This window comes from Zeus faber, assembly GCF_960531495.2.
Source record: "Zeus faber genome assembly, chromosome: 6".
Lineage (NCBI taxonomy): Eukaryota > Metazoa > Chordata > Actinopteri > Zeiformes > Zeidae > Zeus > Zeus faber.
In genome coordinates this window covers 4,663,325-4,690,404 of record NC_137201.1, presented here as the reverse complement: position 1 = coordinate 4,690,404, position 27,080 = coordinate 4,663,325, and the positions used below count along the sequence as shown (strand labels likewise).

The 27,080-nt window shown below is 41.9% G+C and overlaps 2 protein-coding genes across 2 annotated transcripts in view; one reads left to right on the top strand and one right to left on the bottom strand.

The window, feature by feature from the left end:
• Positions 1–9,945, top strand: part of plcg2 (phospholipase C, gamma 2) — a 35,349-nt gene extending 25,404 nt beyond the window's left edge. Inside the window, exons 34-40 of the mRNA XM_080002348.1 lie at positions 820–1,023; positions 1,160–1,299; positions 5,867–5,978; positions 6,326–6,493; positions 7,079–7,167; positions 7,285–7,442; positions 9,439–9,945. Of these exons, the coding sequence (XP_079858474.1) occupies positions 820–1,023; positions 1,160–1,299; positions 5,867–5,978; positions 6,326–6,493; positions 7,079–7,167; positions 7,285–7,442; positions 9,439–9,481 (914 nt within the window). The 3' untranslated portion in view covers positions 9,482–9,945. The remainder of the gene's footprint in view (positions 1–819; positions 1,024–1,159; positions 1,300–5,866; positions 5,979–6,325; positions 6,494–7,078; positions 7,168–7,284; positions 7,443–9,438) is intronic.
• A 3,308-nt stretch (positions 9,946–13,253) lies between these two features.
• cmip (c-Maf inducing protein) overlaps positions 13,254–27,080 on the bottom strand; it is a 48,461-nt gene continuing 34,634 nt past the window's right edge. Inside the window, exons 12-21 of the mRNA XM_080002766.1 lie at positions 26,226–26,252; positions 26,035–26,083; positions 25,726–25,833; positions 24,192–24,308; positions 22,849–22,989; positions 22,047–22,094; positions 21,258–21,404; positions 17,165–17,270; positions 16,479–16,549; positions 13,254–14,793 (exon numbers count right to left, since the gene is read on the bottom strand). Of these exons, the coding sequence (XP_079858892.1) occupies positions 14,740–14,793; positions 16,479–16,549; positions 17,165–17,270; positions 21,258–21,404; positions 22,047–22,094; positions 22,849–22,989; positions 24,192–24,308; positions 25,726–25,833; positions 26,035–26,083; positions 26,226–26,252 (868 nt within the window). The 3' untranslated portion in view covers positions 13,254–14,739. The remainder of the gene's footprint in view (positions 14,794–16,478; positions 16,550–17,164; positions 17,271–21,257; positions 21,405–22,046; positions 22,095–22,848; positions 22,990–24,191; positions 24,309–25,725; positions 25,834–26,034; positions 26,084–26,225; positions 26,253–27,080) is intronic.

The following is a 27,080-nucleotide window of genomic DNA, read 5'->3' as shown; positions in this document are numbered from 1 at the left end:
GAAGGAGACATATGTCGGAGAAAGGAAAGTGACCATCTTGGAGTGAAGAAGAGGCTAAACCGGATGTTGGAACAATAAAGGTTGCAGTTTTGAAAGAAATAATGCGACTGGAAGTATAATCCACCCAACACAGATGATCCAGATTTCCATTTGAAGTGTTAGTATAATCATTTAATCCACAACATTAACAGCCTCCAGTCGCTGCTGAGTGACTGTCTCGTCCCCTTCAAAAAATAGCTCTTAAAACTTAAATTCATTCTCACCAATTGGACTCGATGATGCTCAAAAGCAAAGACCAAGGCAACATGATAACAACAGTCAGCGAACAGTGTCTGGAGTAAATTAGCTTATTTGTTTTATTTGATTTGAGTGTCAACATTTGATAATTTGGTTGATAAACCTTTCAGTACTGACTTAAATCTTATTACTGGAGGCGAGGACCATATGTCTCTTAAAAGTAATGAAAGTACTTAAAACTGTTGTCATTAAAACTGGATTTTCTCGAAAACCTCAAATTAAGAGCAACCCAATTGGGATCAAGCTGCGACACAGTAGCTCGAAAACCTTGGGAGGAGTAGCATGGCGAACAAACCCTATAATGATAATAATAATTTGCTGTAGTATAACAATAAGTGTGAAGCTTCATCCAGTCCACTTATTGTTATACTTCATCCAATCAAAAACAATTTGTAATTTTAAATTACAATACTTTTTACACATTCTCGAATAATTGAGTTAGTCAATGCATTTACTTGTAATCGGGTACAATATTTTACAAGTTATGATGCTCCTCAATGGTTATATCGGGTCCCTCCGCAGACAGCTACAACTACAAGGAGGTGCGCTCCTTTGTTGAGAACAAGACGCCTGGAAAAGGCCAGACCCAGAAATTCCTGGAGTACAACTGCAAGGCCCTGAGCCGCATCTACCCCAAGGGCCAGCGCGTAGAATCCTCCAACTATGACCCTTACCCCCTGTGGGCTGTCGGCTGCCACATGGTGGCGCTCAACTTCCAGACCGCCGGTGAGTCCGTCAACATTTGTAGTGCTCAGATAAATTGGGGCACGAAGAGATCAGAAAGTGTCGTACGGACTGGACTATTTGAAATAGGCTGATGTTTAGACGTGTGTGTGTGTGTATATGTGTGTGCGCGCGTCAGATAAATACACCCAGTTGAACAGCGCCCTCTTCAGTCTGAACGGACGGACGGGTTACGTGCTGCAGCCGGAGATGATGCGCTCCGACAGCTACGACCCCCACCAGGAGAGGAAGGAGGTGAAGTTTAACATCGTCCTTAGGGTACGTCTGCGCTCGATCCTCTCCACCTTTTAGCGTTATCATTTAGCGTTTGTGTGTGTTTTAAAATGATTCCACTTGAATAGTTCCTGGGCCCCAAAAAAATCCTGACAAGTGAGATGGTACTTTTCCAATAGAAATACAAATATTTATGCCGAAGTACATCACACCTTACAGTATTGCCCCAGGTGAGGTGCGTTACTGTGTTCCCAGGGAACAGTGGAATACTCAACATCAGTAGAGCCACGTGGTGGAGCCACACAATAGAAGTTATTTTTTAAAGATCAATGTGGACAGCTCTGTCCCGCGACTGCTCTAGCGGAAAATCATCTTGGGTGGCCATCGATGGGACTGGGAAGCCCCTCTGTGGGGATTCCTCCGCCCCGACCCCCCAGGTGAGGTGTGTTACTGTGTTCCCAGGGAACAGTGGAATACTCAACGTGAGTGGAGCCTCCGCCAGACTTACACATACTGCCACACAATAGATTTTTAAAGATCAGCTTTAAAGGACAGCTCTGTCCACAGACACGGGTTCTGGGAGGGAGACAGAGACTTCCTGGCAGTGAGTTGCGGAACGGGCAGGGTTTTTTTTAATCATAAATGATCACAAATGATCAATCAGAGTTCTTAGTGTGCATTAGGGTCCGACTGGCGATCTGGTCCACAGACTCTCTGATCCTGCACCACGCGTCCCTTACTGCAAGACAAACAACACATAAGAAAAACTCTACCAGCCAACAAAGACCAATCAGTGGCAACGGGCTGATCGGCAGAATCGGAACAGCTGTGCCGGTGCAGGACGAAGCCCGCGCTGTAACCTGCAGACCCCGGCTTGTCACTTATCATATTAAAGATGGCAAGTGACACTGTTTTAGCACAAAAGTCTGCATATCTCAGTTTCTCTCAGGATCCGATACCGAAGGGTGTTCCAGGACTTAATTCTGGAGGGTGCCGACAGCCCACTTAATGGCCATACACTCCCTCTCGACCGTGCTGTACCTCATTTCCCGTTCGGAGAGCTTCTGGCTGACGTACAGCACCGTTTGGGCCCCCTTAACCTGCTGGGACAACACTGCCCCCAGCCCTCTGTCCGTCACATCAGCCTGCAGGCAGAAAGTTAGAGAAAAGTTAGGTGTAAACAGCACTGGCTTCCCACAGAGAGCTGATTTTACTTTCTCAAACGCCTGCTGGGACTTCTCTGTCCACTGGACCGGATCTGATGCACCCTTTTGAGTAAAGTCAGACAAAGGGCTGGTCAGCTCTGAAAAGTCAGCTACAAACCTCCTGTAGTAGCCGGCCAGCCCAAATCACTGCTTTACCTCTTTCTTTGTCTTGGGCCTCGGACTGTTCGCAACCGCCATGGTTTTATCTATCTCGGGTCAGACCAGTCCTCCACCCAAGTGGTACCTCAGATACCGTACCTCCCTCCGCCGAACAGCACACTTCTTAGGGTTGGCGGTAAGCCCCGCTCGCCTCAGGGACTCTAGCACTGTGCCTACATGCTGCATGTGCCACCCCCAGCAATCGCTATGAATAATTACGTCATCTAGGTAGGCTGCGGGTATGCTGGGTGCGGACACAGGACGCGATCCATGAGTCTCTGAATGGTGGCTGGGGCCTTGAACAATCCGTGACAAACTGGTACAACCGCTGCGGACTGGAGAAAGTTGAGTTTTCCTTGGACTGTCGGGACAAGGGAATGAGGCTGATCGGCCAAGTCGGAGCGGCTGCGCCGGTGCGGGTCGAGACCTGCACTGTATACTGTATACATATATATACACAGTGTATAGCCAGTGACATCACTCATGTATTAATTTCAGCCCATCGGATTTACCACTTGATGTAACCTGTTTTCAACCTGTAGATGGTGCCGTCCTCACTGTACGGTTTCACTTTAGGATTGGGTTTTAAAGGTCTCTGATTATACTCTTTCTCAACAAGTTAATATAGGTCTCTGAGGTCCCTGAAACATGCATATTAAGTTTTTTACTGGAAAATACCACTCAGGTTATGCATTCTAGCCATTCTACCATGCATATAATATATAACACCATAACATGCAACATACTGTATAACCTATACCCCTCTGTTTCAGTCCTTTTCTTGACGGCCTGTTTCTGTATCTGTAGCTGTAAATGTAAATCACCGGCTGCTCCCCACACTCCACTGCGGAACTGGTTGAGGCTTTCTGGCCGTGCCTCCTTGATAAGATGGAGTTCATCTTACCAACATTCAACTAACTAACCTCATACCGTAAATGTTATTGTGGACCCAGCAGCAAGTAAAGTAGTGCTAAACGGTTAAAGAAACACAGCACAATTATTTTTTAAATACTTTAATTTCCCTCGTCTACAGTTTTCTCACCGACAGTTAGTATTGATTCCTCTTTTTTTTTTGGACTGTTCCACGTTCACAAGACAGAAAGTGGTTAGCACACACAGACAGGTTTTTGCCAACTGTAGCTGGGACGTTACTATTAAAAATAAACTTTATCCACTCAGCTCTTCCATCCTCTGAGGCTGGGGGGTGATGGAGCTACAGTGGGGCAAAAAAGTATTTAGTCAGCCACCAATTGTGCAAGTTCTCCCAATTAAAAAGATGAGAGAGGCCTGTTATTTTCATCATAGGTATACCTCAACTATGAGAGACAAAATGAGAAAAAAAAATCCAGAAAATCACATTGTCTGATTTTTAAAGAATTTATTTGCAAATTATGGTGGAAAATAAGTATTTGGTCAATAACAAAAGTTCATCTCAATACTTTGTTATATACCCTTTGTTTGCAATGACAGAGGTCAAACGTTTTCTGTAAGTCTTCACAAGATTTTCACCCACTGTTGCTGGTATTTTGACCCATTCCTCCATGCAGATCTCCTCTAGAGCAGTGATGTTTTGGGGCTGTCGCTGGGCAACACAGACTTTCAACTCCCTCCAAAGATTTTCTATGGGGTTGAGACTGGCTAGGCCACTGCAGGACCTTGAAATGCTTCTTACGAAGCCACTCCTTCGTTGCCCGGGCGGTGTGTTTGGGATCATTGTCATGCTGAAAGACCCAGCCACGTTTCATCTTCAATGCCCTTGCTGATGGAAGGAGGTTTTCACTCAAAATCTGACGATACATGGCCCCATTCATTCTTTCCTTTACACGGATCAGTCGTCCTGGTCCCTTTGCAGAAAAAGAGCCCCAAAGCATGATGTTTCCACCCCCATGCTTCACAGTAGGTATGGTGTTCTTTGGATGCAACTCAGCTTTCTTTCTCCTCCAAACACGACAAGTTGAGTTTTTACCAAAAAGTTATATTTTGGTTTCATCTGACCATATGACATTCTCCCAATCCTGGACATGTACTGGCTTAAGCAGGGGGACACGTCTGGCACTGCAGGATTTGAGTCCCTGGCGGCGTAGTGTGTTACTGATGGTAGCCTTTGTTACTTTGGTCCCAGCTCTCTGCAGGTCATTCACTACGTCCCCCCGTGTGGTTCTGGGATGTTTGCTCACCGTTCTTGTGATCATTTTGACCCCACGGGGTGAGATCTTGTGTGGAGCCCCAGATCGAGGGAGATTATCAGTGGTCTGTTATGTCTTCCATTTTCTAATAATTGCTCCCACAGTTGATTTCTTCACAACAAGCTGCTTACCTATTGCACATTCAGTCTTCCCAGCCTGGTGCAGGTCTACAATTTTGTTTCTGGTGGCCTTTGACAGCTCTTTGGTCTTGGCCATAGTGGAGTTTGGAGTGTGACTGTTTGAGGTTGTGGACAGATGTCTTTTATACTGATAACGAGTTCAAACAGGTGCCATTAATACAGGTAAGGAGTGGAGGACAGAGGAGCCTCTTAAAGAAAAAGTTCCAGGTCTGTGAAAGCCAGAAATCTTGCTTGTTTGTAGGTGACCAAATACTTATTTTACCGAGGAATTTACCAATTAATTCATTAAAAATCCCACAATGTGATTTCCTGGATTCTTTCCCCCCATTCTGTCTCTCATAGTCGAAGTGAACCTATGATGAAAATTACAGGCCTCTCTCATCTTTTAAAGTGGGAGAACTTGCACAATTGGTGGCTGACTAAATACTTTTTTGCCCCACTGTATATGTCCTGGTCTGGGCGGCCACCAAGAGAGCAGTTCCCATGCTTACTTCTTAGCTTCGACATAATGGTTACGGGCCCGGTGTTTGCGAGAAAAAAATTGCACACCTTTGCAAAGGTAGCTCTCAAGCTGCTCCTAGGTATAGGATGGGTTACATCCAGAGGATTCATTTCGTTGTACTTGTACAATGACAATAAAGATATTTTCTGAATGGCTTGTTGAATCACATGTTTTCTGACATTGGAAGCCCACAAAAAACTGACTTGGTTGTATTATTTCACGTTTGTATGTTAGTAGGCCCATCAGAGACCCAAATGTATGTACACGAGCACTGAAAAAGTGAGTTTTTCACAATCAGTGACCTTTAAAATTGAATATATTTAAGTAAATTACACTGTGACCTAGTTCATTGGCTTTCATTTCAAAATCACATAAATATTCCCCGCCACCCACACACACACCTTTCCTCCTCATGCGCAGGTGATCGCCGCCAGGCACCTCCCTAAGCTGGGGCGCAGCATCGCCAGCCCCTTCGTGGAGGTGGAGCTCTGTGGCCACACGGAGGACAGCAAGTTCAAGACGGTGGTCTACCGTAAGGAACTGTGGCGGGCAGGGTCAATAGGAAGTTGTAAGAAGGATAAGGGATTGGATCCAGGTTCAAATCTCAACTAGGATATCTTGGTCAAATTGGCAATATACAAAAAAAACCTCAAGATTAACTCGAGGAAATGTGAAAATATTCAATAAACCTAAAAATGAACGCTAAACAATAGAAATACACCTAACAATAAAAAATCGATTCATTATACAGCTAACCTAATGATAAATAATAAACAAATATAAACCTAGAAATAAAACAATTATAATAAAAAATTGCAATGTACAATATACCTAAAGAATATCGATTTTTTTCTTTATCTTACTTTTTCTCTCCCCCAGGTGAGAACGGTCTCAACCCGGTGTGGAAGGTCCCATCCGATCAGACCGTCCTGCCCGTGTGCGAACCCGAGCTCACCTTCCTGCGCTTCGTGGTCAACGAGGAGGACATGTTCTCAGACCCCAACTTCCTGGCCCAGGCCACGTTTCCCGTCAAGGGCATCCGCTCAGGTGTAAAAAAAAAAATGTTTTCGTTTTCATATTTGTAGATGTAGTTACATGTTAGTTAAAAGACAGGTTCCCACAACCTCAGTGAACGCTTTACAATTTAGAAACCTACCGCTCTGCCGCAGCTTCTCATCGTGCTTCAGCGCCTCCAATGGGGCAAACGTTTAAGCTTTAAAAAAAAAAAAGAAAAAACATAAAATCACCTTTTCAAAAAGGGGAATTCCAACAGTAACGTTTTTAGCGAGGTTGTGCTATGAACAGTGTTACACGATGGGAACCAACATTTGAATAAGGCCCGGGTTGAAAAATAGACGACCTGTCCTTTAAGGTGCCATCATTCCACAGCATTTCAATGAGAGAAATCTTTCACGCCCATTTTTTTAATCTTGCTTTTGTCCCGATTTGAGCGTTGATACACTATATGCAAACGTCTAGCTCTGCGTGTCCATGGGATTTACCAACTCTCGCGCATTCCTGGAGGGAGCTTTAGTACGACGGACCTTTTCTCACAGAATATATGATAAACTTGACAGGCGTTTTGGAACAAAAGTACACACAAACTAAACTGCTGTTTTGTGTGTGTGACAGGTTATCGATCGGTGCCTCTGAAGAACGGTTACAGCGAAAACTTAGAGCTGGCCTCTCTGTTGGTCTACATCAGCATACAACAAGTTGGAGTGAGGAAACACACACACGCACACACACACACACACACACACACACACACACACACACACACACAGTGTGGGTAGGGTCTAAAAGTGAGGACCTCACGCGGTCACCCCTCCCCTCAGAAAGCCGAGGAGGAGCTGTACTCTTCCTCCAGCCAGCTGAGGAAGAGGACGGTGGAGCTTGGTGGCGAGCCTTTCCTGTACGACACGCACCCCAACCTCCAGCGCGGCGGCCCCCGAACCGGCCTCACCCGAGAGCCCAGTACCAACGACAAGCAGAGGTGCGGTCCGATGATCCAAGGCCCAGATTAGAGTATGGCAACTCGGTGCACTGCTTTTGAAAACAAATATGGGTACATTTAAAAATTGCGATTAATCATAATTATTTTATTTTATTTATGAATTATTTTAATCTTTTGACATATGTATCGTTTTCACATATGTATACTTGTATACAGTACATACAGTGTATATATATAATATCAATAGCATAGCTGCATGCCCTTGGTATGTCAGAGTAAAGCAAAGAAACTGTGAAAAGAGATAAATTATCGCTAAAGAGATCAATTATATTCTAAAATGGCCTGGACAGATTTGTTGGTACCCTTCCACAAACAAAAAGAACCCACAATATTTTCTGAAATAACTTGAAACCCACAAAAGTAATTGGCATCCATCATTGTTTATTCCATATTTAATAGATATCAAACTTTGCTTTTGATTCAAAAAATATTTTACATAGTAAAACAAATGAAAATGGCATGGACAAAAATGATGGGACCATTAATCTAATATTTTGTTGCACAACCTTTAGAGGCAATTACTGCAATCAAGCAATTTCTGTAGCTCTCAATGAGACTTGTGCACCTGTCAGCAGGTAGTTTGGCCCACTCTTCCTGAGCAAACTCCTCAGCAAAGCTGTCTCAAGTTTGAAGGTTGCCTTCTCTAGACTGCATGTTTCAGCTCTTTCCATAGATGTTCGATAGGATTCAGATCAGTGCTCATAGAGGCCACTTCAGAATAGTTCAATGTTTTGTTCTTATCCATTCTTGGGTGCATTTAGCTGTGTGTGTTTTGGGTCATTATCCTGTTGGAGGACCCGTGACCTGTGACTGAGACAGAGCTTTCAGACACTGGGCAGTATGTTTCACTCCAGAATGCCTTGATAGTCTTGAGATTTCATTGTGCACTGCACAGATTCAAGGCACTCCGTGCCAGACGCAGCAAAGCAGCCCCAAAACATAACCAAGCCTCCTCCATGTTTACAGTAGGTATGGTGTTCTTTTCTTCGAAAAGCTTCATTTTTTCTTCTGTGAACATAGAGCTGAGGTGACTTGCCAAAAAGCTCCAGTTTTGACTCATCGGTTCAAAGGACATTCTCCCAGAAGCATTGTGGCTTGTCAATATGTATTTTTAGCAAACTCCAGTCTCTTCTTCATGTTCTTCTTTCAAAAGTGGAGTTCTCCTTGGTCTTCTTCCATGGAGCCCACTGTCACTCAAAAAGTGACGGATTGTGCGATGAGACACTGATGTACCTTGACCTTGGAGTTCAGCTTGTATCTCCTTGGAAGTTGTCCTTGGCTCTCTTTCTACCATTCGCACTATCCTTCTGTTCAATCTGGGGTCGATTTTCCTCTTGTGGCTGTGTCCTGGGAGGTTGGCTACAGTCCTATGGACCTTAAACTTCTTGATAATATTTGCAACTGTAGGTACAGGAACATCAAGCTGCTTGGAGATGGTATGTGTGATACCAATTAAAGGAATCAGTTTATTTGAAATATCACTATAATCCAATTATATATTATTTTTTCTAAGCGGTACCAACAAATCTGTCCAGGCCATTTTAGAATATAATTGATCTCTTTAGCAATAATTTAACAGTCTCTTTTAACAGTTTCTCTGCTTTACTCTATGATATACCAAAGGCATGCAGCTATACATGAGAAAATTACTTTTAATTTAATCAATGGCTGTAAGGGTATCAACAAATTTGTCAAAGTTTGCATATATATGTATCTCAATGATTCAAATAATGAATAAAAAATAAAATGATATGTGATTAATCGAGATTAATCGCATGATAGTGGTGCAAATAATCACGATTACACAGTTAAACTATTTTTTATTAATAATTTAAATCGTTGACATATATGTATAATTTGATCGTTTGAAGGCCATAATATAAATACATTAAAAAATCCATTTTTATCATCCCAACAATATCAAATGTGACAGAGTTTAGTTCACTCACCTTCTTCTTTCCTCTTTGTACTCAAGGTTGAAGGAGAAGAAAATTGATAACAGCAAGTTCTACTCCTGAGACACTCTCAAGAAACCGTCTGGAAACCCTGAAACATTTGATATTCCACTTCCAGCGGAAGTGGAATCTTTGCGGACTTTTGTAGATGCTTATCACACAACAGCCTCCTCGCGAATCCCGGTGATGATGATCTCACGAACAATATGCGACAGACTTCATGACTGCACCGCTGCACACTAGTGGTCATCCAGTCTTCCCTCCACTGGTGCATTCGGAAGGTTTTATTTTTTGTTGTCTGAAAACCCCTGCTTACATTTCTAAATGTCACCTGAAAAAAAATAGGAAGAGACACTTCATTTTATGAAGAAATCAATTTGAGCACATATTTCAATTCTTTCTTTCTTTCTCTCTCGCGTAGCCTAATTACCTAATTTATACTGCTGTTCTAAGTGCAGCCAAGGTCAACCTTTTTTGTCGCATTTAGTCAATAAACTATTCTTGTCTCAACTTCTCTCAATCCAAAAGGCCGAGGACCAACAGCAAATTTTTTACTTACTCCTTACTCTTTGGAGGAGAACTGTTTTTTTTATTAAGTTTTCATTTATAATAAATCAGTGTCTCATTCAAAGGAGGATAATCTCCATATGTGAAACATATAAAGGAAAAGCGATTGACAAAACAACACCATCGAATTAAATGGGAAGAACAGTTTTGACTTGTGGTTTCTTCTACCATCATATGTATGTAGCCTTTTTTAAATTGAAAACTCAGCCGCACAATGCTTCCAATTGCTTTTTATGCGTTGTCCTAAAACAGGAATGGGGAACGTCCTGTCTGTGGGCATATGACCCTCGAGTCAACATGACACAGCCCACTGGGTGTTTCCTAGACTGGATATGTAATGTGTAGCTGGTTGGTCATTATCGGCAAAATAACCCAAATGAGCCGAGTGGGAAGTTGGGGAATTTGATATTGCGTTCATCTCTTCCAGTCTTCCATTGTATTTTATACGTAGTGTCACAAGATGGCGCCTCTAGCTGATGTTAGTATTAGCGTGTAGGCAGTGTCATGAGGGGTTTGTTGCCAGTGGCAATGGCTGTTATTAACAGATCAGCGGACATCATTTAGAAATAACTGATGGTTGACTGACCAATAAGAATCAAGCAGTCTAATAAAGCAGTTATATTAGTTTCCATTTTTGCCTATTTTTCTTTTTCTGTACTAGTAATATGTTTTTCTATTAAAAATTCATTGTAGTCTATGTCCCACTATCATACATTGCCCCAAATGCATCTGGGGATATATTTAAATAGTTAAGTAAGTATTATCACCATATCAGTTTGATAGAGGGCGGTTCATACAGCCCTACAGTACATAGCAAGCAGCAGGTTTGTGTGTTCAAGTAGGTAAATAGATTGCTCATTCCAAATTCTATAGTGTGTAGATAATTTTGAAACACATTTACATAGTAAGCCCAGTGAATGAAGCCTGTGGACATACCCTTAACCATTTTCGGCTCTGAAAAGCGACCAAACCCCCCCCAGGTTCTCACCTTTTCCAAACATTATTCAGACAGCTTTGTTTTTTTTTTTGTTTATTTTTGATTTGAAATAATTTCACATCATTGTTATTTTTCCTGTTGAAGATCATTTTGTCTTTTTTTTTTTCTTATTACAACAGCCACAGAGCAGTAGCAGCAGCAATAATAATAATAATAATAATAATAATAATAATAATAACCCAACAAGCTGGGGGAGGGGGGCAGATCGACGCGGAGAAAAACAACTAGAGAAAGAGAAAGATTGAGAGAGGGACAAGTGTTGGGGGCGGCTGTTTTTTTTTTTAGCTGCCAAAAGAAACCGGAAGGAACCCAATTTTTTTCCCAACTTTGATGAATAGTAGGAAATCGATTATTTTTTTTCCTTCTTCTTTTCAGTCTGTCATGTCTTTGACTGCGACCCCCCTCCCTCCCCCATTATCAACAACCATTAAGACTAAAATCGCAGTCGGACACAAATTTAAATGGTAGAAATTCTTTACAAAATTGGACAAAATAAAAATCCACTGATATCGAGAGAGAAAGGGGGGGGATTTTTTTGGGGGGGGGGGCAACAGAAATTGAAAGCAAAGCGCAGTGAGCTCCACAGGATATGAAAAACAAAAACAAAACAAAAAATAAAAGGATATGAGAATTCAAACAAGCCAGTTATACATTTCTATAACAATCATTCGTCCCTATAACAGTAATACCACTTTTTTCGAGATCGCAATCTTGCATCTTTGACCACTAGTGGGCGCCGCGGGCAAGCCGCTCCAAGACGCAGTGGTTGCTGTGGGGTTGTTGCTAGTGATCAGGCCCTTTTTGCGCGTTATTTCAAAACCGTTGCAAAACAAATGAGCACTATTACAAAACAAACAAAAGACCAATAAACGACACGAAAGACTAACACATGGTTTAAAGTGATCGAATCGAAAGAAAAACAAAAACACTTCTAAACAGAACATTCGTCAAAAAGATATTACCCACTGAACAACATTGTAAATGACGACTTCGGGTTACAGTGCACTTTGTGTGGAAATAAAGGACGATACGATTAAAAAAAAAATAAAATCTAAGTTTTAAACCAAACGCGCGCACGCATCCTTTGAAGACGAAGGCAACGACTGCAGCCCCGCCCCCTGAGAGGGGGAGAGAAGGAGGACGTAGAGACCAGAAAGAAGGAGGGGAATAGATATATACACAACTGATTATACAGTCTATGAGAGAGAGCGAGCATGGGGGTCTCGGAAACCGGACCACACCGTCCGAGTCTACAAATTCCGGGGATCAAACTTGCGGCACCCCGATGAATCCGCACGGACGGCATCCAAAACCTTTTTATTTATTTAATCAGGTTGATCTGTTTTCAGTCAGTAAGAGTTGCGGCAAACTCCGAAACCCGTAGAACGTCTCAACGGATATACGTTAAAAAGTGGAAAATGGATGGACCCCGGCAACTTAGCTGACTAAAGAAAGGGCACAGGTGTGTGTGTGTGATTGTGAGTGTGTGTGTGTGTGTGTGTGTGTGCAAACGCATCGACGTAGCCGCGTTAGCAGGGCCACTGATACAGGAGATGAACACAAAACTAAACATCTTAAAAAATAAAATAAAAAATAAACATTTTAAATAAATGTTACACACAGGCTTGCGTTAATACCGCGCGCCTTGAATTGGACGCTTTCCAAGGCAACTTTTCCACGGCACGAAGAGTCAAAAATGTGGCCCTTCTAGACTTCGATACTCGCGTTCGTTCTGGAGTACTGTGTGATTCCTGAAGCCTAAAACGCGGCCCATGCATCAACGTCCCAACGACAAACGAGTCAAAAACGAATCGAAGAAACGGGTTGTTTGACGCGTGTATATATAGATATATAAAAAGAGTATCTACTCAACCCCGATTCCTTCTGTAAACCAAACCAAAAAGAACAACAAATGCTTGCAAATACAAGGATATACAGTATGGAGCCTGGCTAGAAACCCCTTCCCGCACAGGAAGTCCCGCCCACGCGTCTCCAAACGTGTCCGTCCACGTTCTGGCTACTGTGAAATGTTCAAAGTCAAAGTTTCCTGTTTCTTCCATGAATCCATCCGTCCATCGCTGAGGGGTTAGTCCTTGCACCTCGCCAGACGGAAGCTGAGCCCCCCCCCCCCCCCCAAAAAAAAACAAGTGCACTCAACAAAAACCAAAATAGATTCGATGACATTTTTTTTTGTTTTGGCATGCGTCCTTCCTAAGGCCAGATATTTCCCCCCAAAAAAGAACAACAACCCTCCAATTGTAAAAAGGAGCCGAAAACATTGTGGCAAACTTTGAGAATGTACAAACTTTGAGCTGGTGATGCGTCTCTTTGTTCCGTGTCACAAAAAAAACAAAAACAAACCCACAACAAAAACTAATTGTGACAATTTGCAAGAGTGCCAGAGTCCAACAGGACGTTCTAGAAACAAAAAAAAAAGGGAACTCATAAATAGAAAGGCAGTCCCAGACCAGCGAGACACTGAGTGGCTGTTCTACGTTAAATAACGGGGGAGGAGGGTCACTATTATGTACACTAAAAAAAACTAGTTAGGAAGTCAAAGGGAAAAAGAAATGTCTATTTAGTCAAGTTTGTTTTTCTGTCTGAAGAGGGCAGTGTATCCCAAAATGATTGATACACATATATACATATGCGTATATACACATATATACAAATGCATATATACACCCACACATATGCATATATATATATATATATATGCATATATATATACGCATATATACATATACACACACACACACACGCATATACATATACACACACGCATACTGTATACACACACATGCATAAATACATATACATACTGCGCGCACACACACACACACACACACACACACACACACACACACACACACACACACACACACACACACACACACACACACACACAGTATATACAGTATATATATGAAACCGTAGATGTCTGGAAACATGCAAATTTCAGTTGATAAAAAGGAATTGTTTGACACGGTCTTGCAACTTTTTCCCGTCAGCCAGTGAAGGAGCTTGAAAACGAGAGGCAGGGAAAGAACAGAATCAGAACTTGGAGGGGGAAAAAAAACAAGACAAAACAAAAAAAAACCAAAAAAACAAACACCACAGACCAGGACCACGGCTGAACGTGCCTTTTAAGAGAGCGCGAGAGAGATAAAGTGAGAGAGCTACATCTGGATCTGGGACAAAGAGATCATATCAAAAAGGGACTGGAATGTGACCTGCATTGTCCAGCTTCATGTCATGTGACCTGACAGAGTTTTAAACACAACCCAACACACGCACGTCATTCAAACAAGAGAAGAAGAGAAGGCCTGAAGACCACTGGATTCATCAACTGGGGGGGGGCTCATCCTCATGTCACGGCTGTCCTCCGGTAATGATGACGTGTGTGTGTGTGTGTGTGTGTGTGTGTGGACAAAACAGGGACGTTAAAGAATTTTCTCATCTAGAAATATAGATTTTTTTTTTTCTTTTTGTTTTTTTTAAAAAGGGGCGACGGTGGGAGTTGAACGACATTTTACTGCCAAAAAAAAACCAAAAACATCCCCCAAGAGGTCCCACGCCTCGTTTTGGGATGAAGACACGAAGGTCTTCCTCGCATCGTGGCCGGGCCGTTAAAATAGTTTCCCAACCGGTGATGAGGACGAGGATGTTGATGCTGATGATGACGAGCGCAGCACCGCTCGGCCGGCGTCTCCACAATGTGTCGGGCGCGCGTGTGTGTGTGTGTTGCTGCAGCGCATCACCAGGCCTCCGTGTAGCGGACGTCCACGTCTTTCAGATTGGGCAGCTTGGCCTGAGGAAGACGAGTACAGGATTCATTTCTTCATTCATTCATTATCTCATTCCAAGAATTTCCGTCCTTGCCCCGTGGCTTCGCCATCTTTAAATTCAATCGAAATTCGCGGCAGCAAAAATATTCCCGGGAAGCGACACGACAAAAAACACGTTGCGAGCGACGCGTCGACACGTCTATGGGGGGAAAAAATGGCGGGCACGATTGGCTTTTCAAACGTGGAGGTTTTTGCCTTTACACAACTTGGGGGATCCCCGGCAGAATGATTTACAGTTATACTGCAACAGTATTTCACTTACAAGACGTTAGCACCGTTATGAACAACAATCCCAGTTAGAAATATCGAGAGTATGTAGAAAAGCCTCGTGTGTATCAACATGTGTTTTTGAGGCGTATAAACGTTTGACGGCGCTCACAGTGACACAACTCCTCCATCGTAGCACAGTGAGGGTGTGATACTGTACGACCAGTTGTACACGCTCCAACACGACCTGGACTGAGAAATATCACAATCCTCATCGGGTTTGTTCACCAGGTACGTTTAACCTACATAAGGAATTGTTCTGGTGAGGAGTGGTGCATTTCACCACAGACCATTGGTCTGGGAAAAAAATGCGAATAAAAATATTAATAAAATAAAATACAAGTATTTAAAAAAAAAAGTAAAGTAAAAATTAAAAAGATACAATTTTTATTTTGTTAAACTGTTCAATATATACAAATAGCCTTAAATAATACAGAAAGTCGATATTTAAGGGAACCCATCCTTCAATTTGCATATTTATCTTATACTGTTGGGTTTTGTTGTTCCTTAAATCAGTGGTTGTGAAGTTAAAGGAACATTTCATTAAGTCAAGACTTGACTTCAGTCTTGATGACTAACGAGTACCGATGACCTGAGCTGAGCAGGTTGTTCATGTCTCCACTTGTTCAGGGGTCTTATGAGTTATCGTGGTTTATTATGAGATATTTCAGGTTATTGGGGAGGCTTCCGAAGGGGTTTTAACAAGGGTGAAAGTCCCAAAGTCTTCTTGTCTTTTTCTTTTTTTTTTTTTTATCTTAGGTTATATCTGTTGTTTATCATTAGGTTGGCAGATTTCTATTTTTTATTGGATAAAGTTAATCGTCAGGTTTATTGTATTCCACAATTTTCTTATATTCATATATATATATATATATATATATATATATATATATATATCCATTTATTTTTTTCATATTTGTATTGCATTGCCTAATTACTTTGTCATAATGTGTTAATGGAAGCTGCTGGGACATTGCAATTTCCTCTCGGGGATGAATCAAGTATCTATTAATCTAATTGTGGTCACGTGAGCTGGGAGGCGACACACTTGGTCGTGTATGGGGGGGGGGGGGGGTGTATAAAGTAGAATTTTGTCAAAAATTAAGTAAAAACCTTTTACTCCCTCATATAATAACAAAGTTAAGCTGTACTTATCTCACACACACACACACACACACACACACACACACACACACACACACACACACACACACACACACACACACACACACACACACACACACACACACACACACACACACACACACACACACACACACAACACACACACACACCCCATTAATTGCTCCCGTAGAATTGTCAATTCCATTTCAGTGGGAGAGAGCGGTTTCATTATTTTTCTTGCAGCGTCGTGAGTTACCTTGAGGTCCTCGTAGGTGTCGGCGGTTAGCTTGGTACTGTTCATGTTCAGGCTGCAGAGGCTCTTCATGGCTGGAAAAAAAAGAACATTGAATACCATGGGGTTCCAAGGTTGTATTACATTATTGTCAGAAAAGACCACTGTTGTTACACTAATCTCCGAACCGAGATTATATACCGAACAGAACCACTGACTCATAGACGTGGTTTTAGCTGATTGGATAGAACCGGGTAAACTTTCTCCTCACGTGAAATATATTGCAGTCAGTTATTGTAGTTCTCCAGATAACAAACTCGAGGAAAGGTAGGAAAGTTACATTTAAACTAAACAGAGGTTGTTGTTGTTTACGGTCATATCAGGTTCAATATCTCAACGGAGAAAAATCAGGAACTCAGGCAATATGGTTTACAGCCACTTTGTGTTTGGAACGCACTTTTTTACAGTATTATTAACAGTGCTTCATGGTACGTTCATAACTACAACGGGACCTAATTATAAACAGAACACATTTTCATGTATATTATATCTATTTTTTGATTAAATGTAGCGAGAGGCATGCCGAACGCAAGTCAAAAGGACATTGCAAACTTTTAAGGTGTACTCTAGTATAGGAAAAAATATAGTGAAGGGTTATTTGCTGTGGATGCGGTGCAAGCATGTATGCACATTAGTGTGTGTGCTCTTACAGCTGAGTGCCAGGAGGCCGGCGTCGGTGACCGGTGTTTCACACAGATTCAGAACCTGCAGACAGGCCAAGTGCTCCGACAGCAGCCGCAGCCCCGCGTCTCCAAACTGACACAAACACACACACACGGCAAGAGTCAACACACTCACTTTACATCCGTTTAAAAAAACATCAACTACAATGAATTAGATACATATAAGATTACGATTTCTTTATTCGTCACTTCTCAGCCCTCACAGACATTGAAACTAAACTTGTTCTCTGCATTTGACCCATCCAACACAACAACCCAGGAGCAGTGGGCAGCCGCAGCGCAGCGCCCGGGGACCAAGTCCAGCTCTTTTTGCCAGTGGTGTAAGAACAAGGTCTGTTGGTGGGCCTGGAACAAGGTCAGGCCCACCAACAGGAGTATTAACCCCTAACATACATGTCTTTTCAGGGATCCACATCAAGGCTTTTTGTGGGGCAAGTGGAAGAGACATTTACTTGCCTCACCGGACAATTTAAAAGTCACAAACAAAAAAAAAAAATGCTGTGTGTCTTCTAGTTCGGCTGGAGGGTAAAACAATAACGATCATTTACTCAATATTATTTTCCTCAATGTCGTAATAAAATAGTCTCGCTAATTCAGGTTATGGAAGTCTTCCACAAATTTGTTCATTTATAGAAGCGTTAGGCAAGTGGCAAAGGAAAAGCTTATCAATTTGGACCATTTAAAGCTGACCTTTCACCTCAAGCCATTTAGATTTGTCGATATAAAAAGGAAGCCCCGGCTCATCCCATCGCGACTGACATTGATGACAGATGTTTTTTAATGTTTTTTCATCTGCCAGGAAAATCTGAGCATTGAAACGGTGTAAGTGCAGTTTACCGTGTTGTGAAGCTGGAGCGGGGAGGGGGAGAGTGGAGGAGAGGGTGAGGGAGGGGCTTGAGGCTTTTCCACTCTCTGCTCAGAGCTGTCGAGTAACCACTGGTGACAGGGTCTCACTTCCCCTCTACAGTCCCATACAGAGACTTTGAGGGGCAGGTGCTCAAAGAAAAAAGAAAAGGCCCATGGACCCCCAGCTCCGGTTCTAGGCATTTTGCCGCTTTGGGCAAATGGAGCATGAGACAGGGCATGTATTCCTGCATGTATGAAACAACATTTTTAAACACAACTGAGTTAAGGGAGCGTCTCGCTTCGTAATGTTCCAAAAGCAACTGGGAGTCCACACACACACGCACGCACGCACATGTCTCCCTGTTGCTTTCGGTTGCTTTGGGAGTTAATTTAGTAAAAACGGGATGTTTTTGTGTAAATACTTTACTTGTCAATAATAAATCCTGCCCTTCTGGGGAGACCACATTTGCCACATTACATTCAGGGCGAGGGTCCCATACATCCATAGATTGTTGGATATTTAATTTCCGAACCAAAGCAGACGGTAAATATCCATTATCATAATATGTCGACGAGACGCACCGATGAAGACCGGCAACACCACAAACTTGATTATTTATTTAGATTTAGGCTGACTTGCCATATTTATTTAATTTTGGATTTGATCAAAATTGTATTTAAGTGATATGTTAATTAAAGCAGCTGCATTGGCTACAGTACTTTGTGTTCACTTCTTACCAACATTACGAGTGATGTGCAATGTTCATTATATAAAAATATATATTTTTAATTATTTTTCTTTTATATTTATTTTGTTTAAAAAAAGGAGGTTGCTAAATGCAACTAAGTTTTGTTGGAAAACTTTTATTTTTTAGGACTAGTGTTTATTTTAGAGAATTTTTTTCCACAAATAAAAGTGTTGGCATACAATCATGCCATACCTATAACATGCCACATGCCTAAAACATTTAATAGAAACTGTAATTTAAACATATGTATTTTATATATTTCCATATTTTTTTACATATCGTTATCGAATGTTATGAAATATTTTATTGTGATAACATTTTTGGCCATGTCGCCCGTTACGCACCACTCATTACTCGGCTATTTAACGTTAAGTTAAATTAATACATTCAGAATACTGATTTGAAACAAATGCATTTTTTCCCCATGATAAGTCCAACTCAGAATGCCTTGATTCCGCAGAGTAGGAACTGCTCGCAGTTCATTTACCTCAGAAGAACAGTGACGGCGATGTTCCTTCAGGCTCCGCAGCCCGTCCAAGGAAGGAGCAGAGGAGAGCCCTCTCGTGGGGACTTGTGTTGTTTTCATTTGTTTAAAAATACCTTCGCTCTCAAGATAATGCAGCTCTTAACAACTACAAAAAGACTCAAATAATAAGTACAATAGCCATATGGTATTTTAAATACCGGTCCGTTATGATAAAAATAAAATAAGAAAGCAGGTCACCTAGGGGCTTATTTGAACATTCATTGGTATCACTCTGCATTGCCTATTGTTACGTACGATCTAATTTAATATCAACATGATATTGAGGTGAAAATGTTACATATGGCCAATTGAATAAAAATTCACGAATTTAAACATTTATATGTTCACACTGTTTGGATGCTTTCAACTGCTCGTTCCTCTGAATTCTGCATTTGCAAACAACATGAAAATATAATTACTGTCATTTATCCCCGGACAAGTGACTTTTGTGCCTGGACAAACGAAAGGTCAATTTTCTTGTTCGAAGGACAAGTGCCTCAAAAAGTTCCAGTCAAACCCTGCTTTTGACGGTGGGAGGAGAGCGAAGCACCCAGCCCAAACCAACGCAAAACACAGGGCAAACACGCAAACTCCACACACAAAGGACCTGGGAGGCTGGGGTTCCAACCCAGGACCTTGTTGCTGCGAGGCAACAGTGCTATCGCTGAGTCAGCGTGCCAGTGAGGCTGGTACAGAGGTCGGCACATCCTGTGTGCTAACTACTGTATGTGCCATCTGTTCACAATTAAATCATACAGAATCCCAAGCAAAGTATGTTCATATAACCTGGATACATGGAATACTATTTGGGAGGGTAATTAAGCAGAGGCAAATTTATGGACATTTCAGCATTTATCAATCTTTTCAGGAGCTTTTAACGACCGGATTATACCCACAAATGTTTGTGGATGTTATCTCTTCCCGTGCTTTCCCCGTCGCCGTTACACCTCTGTACATACAGGCGGATAAATTATATCTTATCGCATATTTGTGGACAAATGGCTCCTTTCCCGAAGGAGCTGAATGCCGAGTGTGTGTACAACGTGTGCGGGTGTGTTTCTCCACGCGTGTGTGTGTGTGTGTGTGCGTGTGTTTGTGATTGTGTGTTGGCGAGAATTGTTTCTAGTCTGGTTGTTTGTTTGCGCACACGATGCCCCAAGTTCCGAACCTTTAGAGCAACGACTTTCGCGTTCCAGGTGCGAGTGTGTGTTGTCAAGAGATTGTGCTTCTCTAAAGTACAGTATGTGTGTATGAGTGTGTGTGTGTGTGTGTGTGTGTGTGTGTGTGTGTGTGTGTGTGTGTTGCCTTAAAAGTTTAGGATAACAGCTCCAACCCATTGTAAATAATGTGTGTGTGTGTGTGCTAAACACGCAATTAATAGCATTAATTGGAGGACATTGGGATCGCTTCAGCACAAATTTTGTGTCCTCATAATCTCATAATTAATCTCCCAATTTGTCATTATAATTGATGTCCTCACAAAACAGGCTTTAATGGTGTTTGAAAATGTTTAAACATGTTATATGCAATTCCTGACTATATAAAGCACCTATAACCACAGTATGTGTGTGTGTGCGCGTTTTTTTAACATACTTGTGAGGACCGGTCTCGGAATTGAGGATATTTTTGGTTTAGAAGTGGGTCCTTTGGGTCCTCACTTACCAGATGTATTTACTTGGACCTTATTTTGATACCAGTACAAGAACGTGTGTGTGTGTGTGTGTGTGTGTGTGTGTGTGTGTGTGTGTGTGTGTGTGTGTGTGTGTGTCTTTGTTTTACTATATTTGTGAGGATCGGTCTCCGAATTGACAATAATTTTGGTTTAGAAGTGGGTGCTTTGGTTCCATTCTTACCAGGTATATTTACTTGGACCTCACTTTGATACCAGTACAAGGATATTTGTGGGTGTGTGTGTGTGTGTCTATCTGTGCGTGCCCACCTGCGTGGACCACAGGTTGAGCTGTTTGAGCGAAGGAAGCTTGATGAGCTGCTCTGCACAGGCACTGGTGACGTTGGTGAAGGCCAAGCTGAGATTCTCCAGGTTTCCAAATGAACCAGAACTCAGCAGACGGGCCAGATCCGCATCCTGACGGAGAGCGGAAAAAGAGGGAGAGTGCAGAGTCGACAACGAGATTTGAAAAGCATGACAAACTATGTCGACTGTATAGCTGTTTTCTTTATTTGTGTTAAACACTGCTCTCAATATTCAACACTGATGACAAGATCAAGAGCAGAAATACTAAATCCATTTAAAATGTGTATTTTAATAATATAAAATATTATATGGAAACATTTGCTATTATATTATTGTATTTTATCATATTTATAAAATGAAATAAAAAAATATTAGTATTATATAATATATATATAGTATATATTATAAATATATACATTTTAATATAAATATATTATTGTTATATACATACAGTATATTTGTACACACATTGCATCGACATTTCAATGCATAAACTGTATGTATGGAAGTATATGTATATGACAAATAAACCTCTTGAATCTTGAAACATATATACAAAATAAAATATATGTTTTTTATATGTGCCATTCAATTGTGTGTCAATATATGTGACTGTGATCGTATGTGTCCATGATGTGTCTGCTCCATGTCAGGGGGTTTTCTGTGGAAACTCAGCATGCTAGTGTGCAGTTCCACTAACTGCTGTTCATGCAACAATGAACTTTCATGCAATATGCATGACTGCAGTCTCACCGTGGACTTGGAGGGGAGAGTCAGGCGTGTGGGACCCCCTTTTCTTTGCTGGGGGAGAGATAGCAATGACAAGGAAAGATAAGTGGTCAAAAAAACATGGCCTCTAACGGCGAGGCCTTGCAGTTCAACTTTTCAGACGCTAGATGGTGTCTTGGAGCAGTACAGGCCATGGATGAACTTCCAGAACAATATGAAAACACCTCCACCATAATACCGTCTAGACACACTCTCACAAGCCATTCAGCCTCCTGCAGGCTTTCTCCCAAACGATACACTGTTGAATCATTTAAAACAATGGATAGCTGACTCTAATAAAGTCAGTCTATTCCTTACATTGACTCAGAATTGTAAATACCTGTTTAATCCATAAACTAATATAATACTCTGCCAAGTGCTATTTTGGGTGGCAAATATCTTCAAACTCAGGGCTATGAATGGAAAAAGGTAGCGTGGAGAGTCTATGTAGATAATATTTATTTGGTGGGCTTGTGCACACTTGTCCCATACATATTTATACAAATATATACACAGCACAAACAAGCAGCAGCAGGAGTGTTTTTCACCCAAACGAGTCTTTCTCCAGTATGAGCAGTGAGTAATTCAGTTTAACACTGCAACTTTTCAGCTACCGTCATAGTGAGAGCACACTTCATTTTCATTGTTTTTTATTCGTCATTTTATTCACCGCTGCAAAATCAGATGACACATCAGACTATGTGTGTGTGTGTGTGTGTGTGTGTGTGTGTGTGTGTGTGTGTGTGTGTGTGTGTGTGTGTGTGTGTGTGTGCAGGCGACGGCTCACCAGCTCTTTGAGCTCTCGCTGGCGGTCGCAGAGCTGCTCATACATGCGTAGGCCGGTGTGGGTGCTCTCCAGGGTGGAGATAATCTGCAGCTGGGTGTCCTTGTTCTCAATGATGTTGTACTCCAACATCAGGCAGAGGATCTGCACACACACACACATGCACACACACACACACACACACACACACGCACACACGCACACACACACACACCAGATGAATATGTGCTACAGAAGTTATTTTTACACATGCCCACCACTACTTTGAACTACCCTTGAATTTATTCCTACTTGTCGACTGAAGTGAAGATGGGAGAAGCTAGTAGAGCGACAGAAACAAAGCGGGTTACTGAGATGAGAGAGATGTCCCGATTCGACACAAATATTAATTGGAGCACATTAAAGTCCCCCTGAGGCTGGCCAACGCCATACCTGCAAAAAGACACCCACCCCCACACACACCCCCCCAAACGACCCAGGTCTAAACCAAAAAAATTGGAAATTCAGAGACCAGTCCTCAAAAGTAAGGCTGAGCGGGTTATGTCATAATTGGGCGATTGACAGTTATCGACAGTCACCGACACACGCAAAAATTAAGTCATCGCCACTTGTTAATGTTTTTCTAAAATGTATAAAGTGATCTCCCTTTCCAATAAATATACTGTATATAAATAGTTTCAAGTATACTTAAACACCACACGATTCCTCTAAAAGAAAGCCGACAATACGTCTTCCTGCAACAATCGTGCTGTTTTTGACACAACCGCATCAGCCTCTAGTGTGATGTACAACATACCATTAAGGAGAACCACACTGATTTTATAAACCCATTATTAAAAAAAAAAAAAATAATAATAATAATAATAAAAAGTATAAGTAAATATGAAAAAATATTAATATTAATAATAAATTATTTTATTTAATAATCACTGTGGGGGAGGACAGAGCAGACTTTCTGACAGTAGACCTCTGAGGAATATCTGCAGCCCTAACAGGTTTTAAGGTTCCTTTTGACAAGGTGCAGTTCCCGAATGAAGTTTTTTCAGCGACCAACCGATCAAGGAAAACCTGGTTATTAAAACGTCACAAGGCTGTGCCATTTACCCTGTTTCAGCTCTGTGACTACCTCCTCTGCCGGCTTAGAGGCAGATCAACAATGCCCCCCATTCCGTGTTCGTGCCTTTTACACAGAACGACGAGGTGGAATAATGGCGCAATAATCACGCCTTGAACAGGCTGTGTAAAAGGGGCTTATGTAGCAATAACACGCACACACACACACACACACACACACACACACACACACACACACACACAAACACACACATCCATGGAACAGCACGTACCTCCACCATGGTCTGGTTTCCACGCAGGGCCAGCAGCATGCAGGGTCCCAGCTTGTTCTCAGCCAGAGAGAGGAGGAACTTCTTGGTCTTGTAACAGGAGCCCATGAGGATGTGGACCTGGAGGAGAGACGAACGGAACGGAATGGAAGCCAAAGGAGCAAAATTACAGAGCGTCGACCATAACGACAGGGATTCTGGTTTAAATCCAAAGTCAGAACGCATGCTCAGATTTGATCCCACTCTCGCACATAACTGTACCCAAAAGGCTTGGGCGATATCCAAAATGTTTTATCACGATGCAGTCCCACCGAAATATCGAGACACGATATTACAGTTGTTGAAAGTGGGGGGGTAAGAGTGACGGAGAAAGTGTTGCCATTACGCACGGTAGCCGCTTTGCATAGAAAGTTGCCATGAGTGTTAATCTGCATACGGTATACCAGAGCTTTCCATAAGTGTTGGCTGCCGGCCAAACTGCCGACTACCCATTTAAGTCCAGCCGGCTACTTTATTATATACATTTTTGATTCTAATAAAATAGTTTTGATTAACAAGTCAGTCCCGCCCCCACAAGCTCTAAATGAATGTGTGTGTGTGTCAGCTGAGAGGTTGCGTCCTGCCAAGTAGAGAGCTGAGAGTCTTCTTTAGTGCTCGCCAATATTAGCAAAATAATTGATGACAAAACACATTAAGAATTGCATTGATTGCACAGACAGGGGACATCCTCCGGAAAACATCGGTGGCAGCATCTTGACGATTGCGAAGTATTAAAAGGTCCACTGAAAGCATCGCATTTTCCACATAAGTCAAACAGACGTTTATGGACTTTATGAATGAATGAATTATCTTTGTCTCGTTGTAAACCATCTGACACGGACAATCACCATTATTTTACATGTGTGAAAGGGTAAATACGTGAAAGCAGCTTAAGACGCATTTACACTCAGCGATGGCTAACCGCTTATGCTAACTGCTAATGCTCCAAACAGCATCCAGAAAGTGGCTGATCTGAACAAGTGCATGCGCGGGTCCCAAATTGGGTCTCTCCTCTGGTCTGGTATGGGAATTCACATGATTTGAGTCAAGAGATTCCCATGTTTTGTTATTTCATAGTTATTTTGGCATTTTTTTTATTTTATAAATAGTTCAATTTAAAACCAATACATAGGCTAGATAAGACATGGGATTAAAAACATGTCCCCCCTTAAAATAACCTTGTTTATTTTCGTTGAATCAGAGTGCATTTACTGTATGTTTCTAGTAAAACAATACGTTAACCATCATCGTGGCATGTCTTGATAAACTGTGGTTTTAAATATTAATAGCTAGTTACAGACTGTGTGGGCTAAATGGCACAACAAGTCTTATTCTTGTATATGATGGAATAGTGGCATTAGAAGTCACTAGATGCCACCAAATTTGGTCTTTTACAGCCAAAGATTTTTTCCAGGGGGGCATGGCCCCCGGACCCCCCTAGCTGACTACTATATTAGGGTGGAAAGCCCTCATATACAACTATTATGTTTGCACTCACCATACTGGCAAACAGTTCTCCATCATCATCGCAGGCGACGCCTCCGGGACTGTAGAGCTGAAACCAGCCATCTTTACCTGAGCGTACGCTGAGCAGGCAGGAGTGGACCTACCACACACACACACACACACACAGACACACACACACACACACACACACACACACACACACACACACACACACACACACACACACACACACACACACACACACACACACACACACACACACACACACACACACACAGTATTAACAGCAAGGTTTAACACTCATCATTCCTTCAATATAGGTCAACTCCACTGCCCTCACCTCCTGCCTCGGGTCTTCTGCGAACCTCTGAATCACGTACTTCAGTTCCCTGTGGCAAACACATGATTATTAGGCATATTTTTAAAACGTTACTTCGTCCACAAGCAACAACAGCGTTCAGGCTGACGCGGTATAAATCCATCGTTGTAAAAGACAAGCAAAATAAAGGCTGGAAGGTCTGTGCCACTTACTTTGTGAATTTGCCATGTGCAAGAGCCCTGTGGAGAGTAGAGAATGTGAGTTAGTTACACAGAGAGTTTCCTTGGTACTATAGCCTAGTTATCGTCACAGCAGCCTTTCTATTGATCCCAAATATAGTAAAAGATAATTATATACATATATACAGTATATACTCGGTATATATATATATATATATATATATATATATATATATATATCTCATGTGTAGTGTCCTCTTTGTGTGAAGCTTATTCCATGTGTGATTGTTCAGACTTACTATAACAGGAAAGTGATTATAATCAAGATCTTAACATATACAAATTGTGAAAGAAAGTTTGATTACGAAGTGCTGATTGGAAGAAATAAAAAAAATTATAATAAACCAAGTAGTTCAAAGTTCAAACTAAATGAACTTAAACGGATACTCCTGTTTTTTGGGGGGAAATCCACGTTTTGTCTATCCTCCTCAGATTCAGACGAGAAGGTCGATACCAATTTCATCCCTGTGTGTCCAGGGCTGACATGGGAGGGTGACGTGCTGCATGCCAACTGTGTAAGCGCAACGCAAGGCCACAGAGGGAATGGACTAGCCTAGCTCCTGTCTGTGAAATCCCCCACCCCCCCAAAAATAACTGGAGTAAAGAGAGTTCAAAGAGAGACCAGAGCCCAGCCTAAAATTTCGGGGCTGGGGGAGGGGGTTAGCGACGCTGCCTTGCATGACTCGATGCTGCAGTTGTCTATGTCTTGGCACCTCAACGCACATGAGAACATTTTAAACTAGAGACAGAGTAGCGCATAAATGCACATTGATGAAAGCGTAAAGTAACATGTTCCAACACATTACAGAAGCCTTTGTGCCGAAAAAC